Source organism: Trichomycterus rosablanca, chromosome 22 (genome assembly GCF_030014385.1).
Source record: "Trichomycterus rosablanca isolate fTriRos1 chromosome 22, fTriRos1.hap1, whole genome shotgun sequence".
Taxonomy (NCBI): Eukaryota; Metazoa; Chordata; class Actinopteri; order Siluriformes; family Trichomycteridae; genus Trichomycterus; species Trichomycterus rosablanca.
This window is the reverse complement of record NC_086009.1, coordinates 2,772,438-2,783,897: the sequence shown is the minus strand read 5'-3', so window position 1 is coordinate 2,783,897 and position 11,460 is coordinate 2,772,438. Positions and strand designations below refer to the sequence as shown.

General features: G+C 41.7%; 1 protein-coding gene across 1 annotated transcript in view; it reads left to right on the top strand.

Annotated features, from left to right (window-relative positions):
• The first annotated feature begins 5,040 nt into the window (after positions 1-5,040).
• map3k3 (mitogen-activated protein kinase kinase kinase 3) overlaps positions 5,041-11,460 on the top strand; it is a 28,720-nt gene continuing 22,300 nt past the window's right edge. Inside the window, exons 1-2 of the mRNA XM_063018675.1 lie at positions 5,041-6,083; positions 9,697-9,785. Of these exons, the coding sequence (XP_062874745.1) occupies positions 9,782-9,785 (4 nt within the window). The 5' untranslated portion in view covers positions 5,041-6,083; positions 9,697-9,781. The remainder of the gene's footprint in view (positions 6,084-9,696; positions 9,786-11,460) is intronic.

Here is an 11,460-nt window from a genome sequence, read left to right as displayed (position 1 = left end):
GTTTACCTCAATTCTCACAATCCCTCCATGTTACTGCCGTTTTTGTGACGTGGCTTTGGGAGGAATACTCATTCATGTGACTATTACTATCTATGACTGCACCTTTAAAACAGAAGTCTTAAGTGAATACGATTGCATTTCTTTAAACCTTTTGAGCACTTGATCTTTTCTGAGAAGTTTTGCTGCACAACTTAAGCATCATGTTCCATGTTCCAGTTGATTACAGTCTATAGCATGTACATAATTATTTATTCCACAGTGCGTTCCATAGGTTGTGACTAAAAGCCCAATGTAAACTAATCAACCAGCCTGTAACATTTTACTTCCCTCATGGGTTTCGGTTTTAAATGTCTTATGTTTTGTAGTCTTTAAAGACCATCTGACTGAATGCTGGGCAACTTAAATGCATTTCTCCTCATTTTATGCAGGGCATTGGTACACGACTAGTTCTTACACATTGAATGTACTGTACTGTAATCCCCTGATGTCTGTAATCTCGTAGGACCAAACTCACTGACCAGGGAGGGCTAGTTCCGATAGTCGGACTGAATTTGTTCTCGCAGGAACCGTCCTTGCAGCAGCACGTTGCTTCATGTCGTTGTCTTTCTTCCACCACCACTTCCTGTGAGCTGCTCTATGGCTTGTGACAGGGTTTAAGCCCTTGTTAGCTCCCCTCCATTGCTCAGGATTATGCATGGGTTGTTGCTCTTAGACGGTTTTGTGTCTCATCCTCATTTCCATCTTACATAGTTCAACTTTTGGTGTGCACTAAGGACTGAAGTAAATCAGGATCAGTCATTTAATTTAGTCAAAGATTGTCAAAGCAGATCTTTCAATTCATCGTGATTGGCAGTAATCAGGTTAAAGAGGAACCACCCAGTCTGGTACACTGTGTTCTTTTCCTTTCAGCAGACGTTTGGAGATGGCATAAAGCTCCATCTGGTGGTAGGAGAAGACATGCCAAGCTTTTACATCAGAGGTGCACCATTATACTGTGTGTACCAACATTTCATCTTAGATTAGAGATATTATTCAACCTTCTTCTAAAAGTAGGAGGCATGTCAAGGCAGTCAGTCATTTCTGTAAATGTACTTTTGTTACTGAAAGATTGAAAAACATGCTTCTTTGTCTGAGACCACTAAAAGAAGCTGCTGGAACTTGGAGGGTACTGTCCACAGTCGAGCAAGCTCGTGTTCAGGCTGAGCAGACTGGGTGCTTTATTTTGTTTACATTCCTACTGGCGGTCGCAATGTGTACATTTATGTACAGTAGTAAAGTACTAGAAGATGATGTGTGGGAGGTAGTTCAGCACAAAAGCTTAAATCTGTGAAGGCACTAAAACATCTAGCAAACTTCAGGTAATTCTGTCTGCATTGAAATTTGTTGGATGGAAAAAGGCTTTTTGGTCTTTGTTGGCATCTAATAGTATTTTGGGGTCATCAAGTTACTGAAGCTACAATCTTTTTCAGCCTTGAGGAATTGTTTGCCTCTCTAACCATTCTCCTCACTGTGTGTAAAGGCAAAATCCACTTTTATTTATTTATTTTTTGACCAGCAGTTGGAAGTAACACAGAGTTCAGCATCGTTTGTTCATTTTCCAGCTCCAACATGGCCAGTAAGACTGGAGGCTAAAAACAAAAACATCGGTCGACTCGGGCCGTCCATGACCCTAATTGTGCACTCCTGTTTGAGTTCTTACACTTTAAATCCATGAAGGCATCTTTCTCGCTTGGTTTGATCATTGTTCCTACAGTAGTACTGTAAGTCATGAGTGAGAGAAACGTCTCATATCACTTGAAACCCCCTTTTCCTGTCACATGTTTAGAATTACTGTGAAACTGAAGGCGCTGTGAGTTTTAAATGTATTAAAAGCTCTTGCAATGAGCCAGAACAATATTTTCTTAAAGCTTAAAAAGAAATAAAACATGTATCTGTTTCAAATCAGCTGAGCTGGCTGTTTACCCAAAGCTACGTGACTTTTTCTCATCAGATTTCTATCTGCATTTCTGTCTTCTTTATTTTCCATCGAGTTCATATGTGGTTTGTATTTACACAGGGCTAAGGTTCAAAACCACTCCATGTTAACGTCTGCTGTTTGTGCCGTCACCTCTGTTTTAGTGATTATGAGAAGGTACAAGTGTCTGCGTTTGCCTGAACAGATTTTTTGATTGTGAATGTTTCTTTAGATCTGCGCCTTATTTAAAGTAGGACTGAACGTTTGTTTTAACTGTAGATATGATCAGCATGGCTTGGATGAGCAGTGAGACGTGTCTGTATACAAAGTAAATTATTCAGATCAGTGGAGTCAACATAGTGGCCTTGAAATGGCAAGTCGTTTTTAGGTTTTTTTAATGTGGCTTTTTGTTTCTCATCTGATTTTTTAACAGCATTCAATTGAACTATTAAATCATTTTCAAAAGCATTTAAAACGTTATTGTGAACTGTGATGTCTTAACATGTCATTTTGTTCCTCTCTCGTTCTCACTTTATTTCCTGTTTTTATTTGTCGTTTTTGTACTCACTTTTAAAGAAAATAAATAAAGAAATTGCTGGTGTTTTCAGTGTGTGTGTCTTAATTATGAATATAATGCACATCTGTCTAAATCAGACACATTACAGTACGGTTTGATGCCAGCTGGCCAGCTCTGTGTTAACAATCTAAAAAAAAAAATGTTGATTCTTGCTTTGCTTGGTCTGGTTTAAGAGATAAAAAATGCTGAGTGCCGGAGTAGACTTAGGGGTGTCGACGTGGAACTAGAAGTAATCTTTGCTTATATCTGTGGCTAGGAGAAAACATAATTGGAATTAAGTTCTATGGTCTGAATAGTTGGCATAAACTGGTACTGGAATATTTGCCAATAAAGAAAACAAGAACATGGGTGCTCAGGTGGTGCAGCGGCCTATCTCGAGTTTAACTCTGAGCTGAGCTATTGACCGTCTAAGTTCCCATACAAACATGATTGGCTGTGTTAGAGAGGGGATGTGATTAAATGGGAGATGGTTTAGTCATATATAGTAGTGTGTAACTCTTTGTATGTGATACTGTTCTTTTAGAGACCCTCTCTGGTGAAAAGAAGCGGTTGGCAATTGGTTGTGTGTTCAACTTGTGGCTTTCCTCGGGTGGGGATCTGTTGTGGTGGAGGAAGTTACAGTTGGGAATTTGGGTATGACTAAATAACAGTAACCAGTAACACTCCACAAGCAAAAACACTCTAAAGATTATCCTTATTATTTATCAGGTTTTTATTATTTATTATCTTACAAAGGCTGCTAATAATTCTAGGGCTGATTGAAGTCTGTGCTATAAACTATCCCATTTTTGTGGTTGGTATTTACATTTAACAAAGTATTTTTGCCTAACCAAAGTTACATAGAGACATTGTTTAGCCAGTATTAGGCCCAACAGTTAGGATCTTGCAATAGTGGTCCAACAGCTGTGTGGATCATTGCACTAATTTTGCTTAACCACTTAGTGGCGCCATAATATCAACCAAAATAAGGACTTGTTTGCACAATTACTGTAAACTTTATTTAACCAATTTATTTTGGTTGCTACCATATTAGGGGTCACTACAGTGGATTACTCTGGTCTGCATACTTATTGGTACCCTCCTTACCCTCCTGATTTTTAAGGGCTGTTTGCTGAAAGGGTTCAGTTGTATACCTGCCAAGTTTAGATTGCTGCCACTGACACCTTCACAATATGCAAAACGTCACTGCAACACACTGAAATGTATATTTACATTTTCTGCATTTAGCAGACTTTATCCAGTACGGTGACAGTATACAGTCTGAGCAATTAAGGGTTAAGGGCCTTGCTCAAGGGCCCAACAGCAGTAACATGGCAATGGTGGGGATTGAACCAGTAACCTTCTGACCATGGCTGGATTACTGACCGGGCCAGTGGGGCCAGCGCCCAGGGGCCCTTGAGGTCAGGGGGCCCCGGGGGGGCCCTGACCCAAAACATTTTGCGATGCCTATCAACATTTATGATACAATATATTTTTATGTCCGAGGGCCCTCCATTTTAAGGATCCTCTGACTATTAGGGACTTTGACCCCAGGGCCTCTTGGGGGCCCTAGCCATGCTTTTGGGCCCCTTATGAAAATGGATGAGGCGTTGTGGCACTGCTCTGACTTCGACTTCTGGCTATTAGGGGTCCTAGGAAAGAGGGGGGCATATTTTTAGAGGGCCCTGGTTATGAGAGCCCCTACCAGGGGGCCCTAGAGAAGAGCAGGGCATACCATTAGAGGGCCCTTGATCACGAGGGCCCCTGCTATGGGGCCCTTGACTTCCATAGAAGTCGTTTACCATGGCTCCTTGACTTTCTAGGGACCTACAAATTGCCAGGCAAGCTACCATATTTCATAACAGACAGCGATTCAGGCCCTTACTTAATGTTTCTGAATTTGTATTGTTTCAAAATTATTATGTTCAATTTCTCTTAAGCGCAGAGACACAAATTAATTTTGCAATTTTGCAATTATTTAAATTTAAGACAAGCAATTTCAAGCAGTTTGAATGCATACACACACTTAACTGAGCTATTTGATGTTCTTTTCATGCCTGACAATATGTCCAACAGTGAGCTCAGTTTAAAGGTTAACTCACTCGCTGCAGCATATCCTTCAGATCTGAACATGAGCCTGGCAGATGAATTGATACAATACAAATCATTCATAACAGAAAAAGAAAAATGTCCTAGTAAAATGCCCAGGGGCCCAGACTATCCTTAATCCGTCCTTGCTTCTGACTAGTCCAGTAAGCTACAACTGCCCAGATGTATACATAGACTGAATGTTTTGGACCCAGTGGTGTGAGCACTGTGCTGCTATGAGGAAGCGTTGATGTTGATGTAGAGAGGGAGGCCTCTACACAGAAGGAAGGAGGTTCTCTGTGCAAGTTCTCCATGGTCCGATCTCGAGTCCTGTTCATGTACTTCCACTTCTGCATTACTTGTGTTAAACAGCTGTGCGGTTAAACAAATTCGTGCGTTTTACCTGTTAAAGTGGAGATTTTAATACTCAGAAGAGCTCACTTTGTATCAGAATTTGGGATTTAAAACTTTTGGACCGTGCTGAAGGAAGAGAAAACGGGTTCCGGTGACGAACTGAGGTTTTCTTCACAAGTACAGGATTTATTCTTCACTTCAGGAGTTCCTTCTATCTTACAAAAGCATCGATATTTGGGTTTATCTTGCAGTAATCTGAGGAGCATGTTTTCAGCTTCATGTGCTGGAACAGACTGGGATGTTTTTAGAGCCTCGAAGAGCCGTTAGACGGCACGCGCACGGTTTGCTGTTTGTTTTAAAAAATGTTCGAACGTTTGAAAATTAACCGTTTTAACCGTTTTAACGGAACTAACGGACATCTGACCACATCACGATCCCGTTCATGAGCATCTATTTTCCAGTGTGTTATGGAAATCTGCAGACTTTCGAGGCGTGAGACGTTATTTTCTTCCACGTCGCGTATTTAAACAGTATTTTATATATAAATACTACAAACGGACCGTTTATAAACAAGAAGAAAAACTAACATCTCTGTGTAAACACATCGGTAAAGTAAAACAGGAACCTGTAAACTTTAGCAAGAACAGACGCCATCAGAAATCACGGAAATCGCTTCACCCTCCCTCTGCGGTTTCTAATGGATTTCATAAAGGCAACACGATTACTTCTGCACCTTTCTAACTCATACAGTCGCAGCTGAATGCAGGATTAACGCCTCCATTCGTTCTTCTCTACAGTAAGTGATGATGAAAAGGCGCCGGACGCTTCCAGTTTTTATTATAAAAGCATCAGAAGTGCACAGCGTCTGTGTCTTCATCACATCATGACAGCTCGGTTAAAACTTCATAACTGTAACGGACACCACGCAGAGATTCAGCACTGACAACATGGCTTGGTCTGCTGTGCTCCGGTAACGGACAGACTGGACTTTTGGTGTCCGGTTATTAACCGACAGCTGTGATTCTTCCCACTATATAAACTAAAGTCTTTCTTCTCGAGTACGAGGCGAGATACGTTGGTCTGCGCATGCGCACAGCAAGATCAAATGCCCTGCTTCACAGATCAGTTCAGGTGAGCAACGTAAAGGTGAACAACATTTCTACCTGACGGTAGTTGTGAATGTCCATTTTATCAGCTCCACTTACCATATAAGAACACTTTGTAGCTCTACAATTACTTGGGTGGTGTATCATTCTCAGCGCTGCAGGAGTTTTTAAACACCGTGTCCACTCACTGTCCACTCTATTAGACACTCCTACCTAGTTGGTCCACCTTGTAGATGTAAAGTCAGAGACGATCGCTCATCTATTGCTGCTGTTTGAGTCGGTCGTCTTCTAGACCTTCATCAGTGGTCACAGGACGCTGCCCACGGGGCGCTGTTGGCTGGATATTTTTAGTTGGTGGACTGTTCTCAGTCCAGCAGTGACAGTGAGGTGTTTAAAAACTCCAGCAGCGCTGCTGTGTCTGATCCACTCGTACCAGCACAACACACACTAACACACCACCACCATGTCAGTGTCACTACAGTGCTGAGAATCATCCACCACCTAAATAATAACTGCTCTGTGGTGGTCCTGTGGGGGTCCTGACCATTGAAGAACAGCATGAAAGGAGGGTAACAAAGCATGCAGAGAAACAGATGGACTACAGTCAGTAATTGTAGAACTACAAAGTGCTCCTATATGGGAAGTGGAGCTGATAAAATGGACAGTGAGTGTAGAAACAAGGAGGTGGTTTTAACGTTATGGTTGATCAGTGTATATACATGTACAGGTGTGAAGTAGAACGAAATTCTTTCTTCACGTATCCCAGCTTGTTTGGAAGCCGGGGTCAGAGCGCAGGGTCAGCCATCGTACGGCACCCCTGGAGCAGAGAGGGTTAAGGGCTTTGCTCAACGGCCCAACGCTGGCTGCATGGCAGTCAACTTGGCAACTTTTGGTCCAGAGCGACTTACAGACGTGCTTCCAAGTACAAGCGAACAAACATCTAAGAACACAAATGTACTGAAACCAGGTATTTAGGAAAGAGGTGGGCTTTTAGTCATGTTTTATAGCATGAATGCTCTTTTACATTCCAGTACACAGCACTGCTGGATAAAAGGCCCAAACGGTTCCTCTCAAGTGCTGGCTTAGGGGATTGAATGGACGTGCTGTTTGTTTGTGGTCTGTGGTCAGAAAGAAAGAATGTGAAAAAACCAGAACTCGTAGTGAAGTACGATGTACGACCTGTTTTAAAGTGCACGGGGTAGAATGGCCTAGTGATTACAGAGAGGTAATCTACGGAGTGATTTTAATGTTACCAGATCAGCTTTGAGTGGGCAGTTTCTCTTATTCTGAAAAATAATTGTACTTTTTCACTTGTAAAGTTACTGAGTTTGGTAACTCACTTCATATAGACTTTGCTGTTGCTATTACAAAGCAAGTGGTTTAAATGAGTGGCTCGGTGGGTAGCACTGCCGCTTCACAGCAAGAAGGTCCTGGGTTCGATCCCCAGATGGGGCGGTCCGGGTTTGCACGTTCTCCCCGTGTCCGCGTGGGTTTCGGTTAGGTGCTCCGGTTTCCTCCCACAGTCCAAAAACATGCCACCAGGATAATTGGAGACACTGAATTGTCCTATAGGTACCCGGCCGCTAGATGCACAAACCAGTGCATTGTAGTGCCGGTCCCAAACCCGGATAAAATAGGGAGGGTCGTGTCAGGAAGGGCATCCGGCGTTAAAATTGTGCCAAATCGATGCGGATCATGATCCGCCGAGAGCCGACCCCGCAACCGAACGGGACAAAGGCCAAGGAATAATAATAATAATAATAATGAGATAAAACTTACTGCCTGGACTTTTATAGCCATGAGTGAGACCTTTTGTGTGTACATTGTTTTAATTTGACAAAACAATAGAGAATTGAGAAGTCTCGGTCCTGTCGACTGGACCGCACAGTTTAAGCATGTGATATGAAGGTTTTGGATGTGCCAAATGGGCAAATTTAAACATTCAGTGTGAGTAATTTGCACTGCACATGACATAGCTGATCTCGTCTGTGTGGACGCCTGGCTGGCCGATAGCACCACTGAGATTTGTACCTGGCACTCACCGGTAGGTGCTAGCATAACAGACCGCTGCGCCAAACAAGCACTATCATTATGCCATTGTTGTCAGAATGTCTTACTTCTAAGCAGCTGATAATAAATAGCTGACTGAAATAATCCTCTCGGATCGTGCAACGTCTCTCTGGAAGAGCGATGTAATTTCATCTATACCGCTTATTATAATAATGTCGGATCTTTTTCTTACTTGAAGACTGATGGAGAAGGTTTTATGGCTGCAGAGGGCTTAAGAAAATAACATCCTTTGTAAATGCAAAATTTTTCCCAAATATTTCTTTCCAGCTGCACGCACACACACACACACACACACACACACACACACTTGTTCCAGGTTTGTCGATGCCAGCACAACTCGCATTTCAGCTCTTTTTCCAACCTAGACGCTAAACCGTCACACGCACACACTCATTTACGCCAGCACGCTACACGTTCTCACCGTTCCGTTACGCACATGTACAGCCACAGGAAAACTTACCACTTACACCAGAAAGTTCAAGGAGTTTTTTTTTTCAGTTTGGAACAGTTTACACGCTGCCTGCGTTCGCTGGGCTAATATTTGGACTTTCCCTGGATTTCAGCCTCACAAGTCTGAAGTTCTTCTCACAACACAACACGACTCCAGGTGGAAGTGATTAGTATGCACTGAGTTCACTGGCTTGACGTACCAGCTTGCGTATGTCGTGCGGTCACAGAACGGCGGATCTGAGGGACTAGACAGCGAGAGGAAACAAGGATTCAGCCACTTCTGTTTCTGTTTAATATACTTCCAGTGTTCATATTCACTTCAGTTTCACACAGTGTACATATAAACGTGACCAGAATAAAATAATGAGCTGTAAGAAGTAAAGATGTATTAACAATGATTAGCAGGGAGTATATAACTGCGAATCCCCAGCAGTGCTATCATCCAGTCCGGTACTTTCCTTATCATTAGTCTGAGACCGTGTTGTGAAATCTTGGGCGCACGTCTAGCAACGATTACCGATTGTTTTATGATCGCTACCCATGCAGATTATCAAACAAATGACCTGACAAGTACGTGGAAGGTGTTTAGTGCTCTGCAGCTGTTCCTTTTTAAGTATTTAACAGCATTTTCTTCCACCTATTAACTGTACTGGACTAGTAATCAGAAGGTTGGTGGTTGAAGCCGCACCAAGTTGGCACTGTTGAGCCCCTGTGCAAGGCCCATAACCTTCGATAGCACTGCCGGGGTTTTGAAGCGTGGATCCCTTTGGTAGTGGGTTAGCGTAGTTTAAAATGCTTGACTGTAATTACCACAAACTAAAAGTTCATTTTTTGCTCTTTATTTTTCTACATGTAAACGTGTTATACATAATTTAGCTTCTCTTTTATTAATTTGAATAATTTTTGGGTGTAAAATGTCATGAGAAAATAACCTGATTGATAGAGCATTAAATAAAAGCGACGTTTCAAAACGTTTCATCATCAGCCAGATTGGTAAAATGTTTAGGTATGGTGTGGATCAGCTGGTGTTCACGTTGCAGTCTGAGTATTGGATGTTAAAGACGGTCTGTTTTTTGTGTAATTTTATATCAACAATAAGATTTTCCGCCTTTTCTCAGGCTGTTTGCGGGTGCTGCTTGAAGGCCGAGTGTGTGAAGACTCCGAATCTGAACGCAGAAGAGGACATCGAGGCACACCGCCAAAATGAGTAAGTTCCCAAGATCTCAGTCTCTCAGATATGTAGTGAGTTTACAGGAGTTAGTTAATGTTCAGCAGGGATTGCTGATGGACTCTGGGCACAGGTATGTGACCTTGCCTCTCCCAGCATTCTTCTGCATGAGGAATTCTGGGAAAGAAAGAGGAACGGAGCGAAACCGTGGAATGCCCAACGTTGCAGCACGGACAGATAACTGACACACACACACACACACACACACACAGGTCTGGTCTGCACAGAACAATTCACCAACACAGTTCACACTGGAAAAAATACTGGAATGATTGGGCGAATGTAAAAAGACGTTTTTGTGTTTCACTGTGAAGGAGAAACAGTCGTGATTTTGCTTCTGATTCAATAACAATGCTCTCACCAAGAAAATAATGTTTAAAAATGGTTTCTTTGCATTTCTTAGGGACTAAACCAACAACAAACAATTTAGTATTTTCTTACTAGTGCACACAGTATTTTTAATGAGCTTCTACCAAACATTTAAAATAATTACAAAATTGATGCAACTTTCATGGACGATTTTTCAGCTGCAGCTTCAAGTTGACGTAAAGGTGAGAAAGGCTGTTTTCTTAAAACCATCTACCAATATTTTTGAGTTTAACACATCAACCAAGGAGTAGATACTGCCCAATCAAGATTATTTAAATACAGCTTATTGTTACCCATGTATTTAGACCAAATGGTCGAGCAGATCATTAAAGGGTTCAAATAAATTTTGCAAAATTAGCTTTGGATAAAAGCATCTGCGAAATGCCTTAGTTAGATTAGATTAGATTAGATTCAACTTTATTGTCATTGTGCAGAGTAAGCAAGTACAAAGCCAACAAAATGCAGTAGCATCTAACCAGAAGTGCAAGATAATAATAATAAATAATAATACATTTTATTTGTAATGCACTTTACATTTGGACACAAATCTCAAAGTGCTACATAGTAAAAGGCATAGTAAAAAAAACTTTAAAACCATCAATTAATTAGGAATGGTAGGTTCTTCTAAAAAGAAAAGTTTTAAGTCCCTTTTTAAAGCTTTCTATTCTCTGAGGAGCTCTCAACTGGTCAGGTAGAGCATTCCACAAGCGAGGTGCGGCAGAAGAAAAGGCCCTATCACCCATGATGCTGAGCTTAGTTCTGGGGAGGAGTAAGCGGTTTGAATGTACAGAGCGAAGAGATCGTGATGAGGTTTGCGGAGTGAGAAGTTCTTTCAGGTATGGAGGAGCATTGCCATGTATGCACTGGTAGGCAAGGAGGGAGACCTTATATTCAATTCTGACAGATACAGGAAGCCAGTGAAGTGATTGAAGAACAGGTGTAATGTGTTCATGTTTCCGTACTCTCATCAGGATTCGAGCAGCACTGTTCTGAATGTACTGTAGTCTCTGTACTATAGAGATTATATACATATAATACAGTTAAAGTGCAGAAGTGACCAGATAAGAGCCTCCGCTCTCGTACCAGCAGGCTCAGGAAGAGCTTTTTTCCTGAGGCTGTAACCCTGCTGAACTCCAGCACACCATTGTAAAAATATCACTGCACTTTGTACCACATTTAACTCTGTACTTTTTACAAATGTTTCATCTTGACTGTATATACAATCAGTATTTTGCAAATTTGCACATGGCACTATTGCACTGTTTACACCAGCACAACAATAATG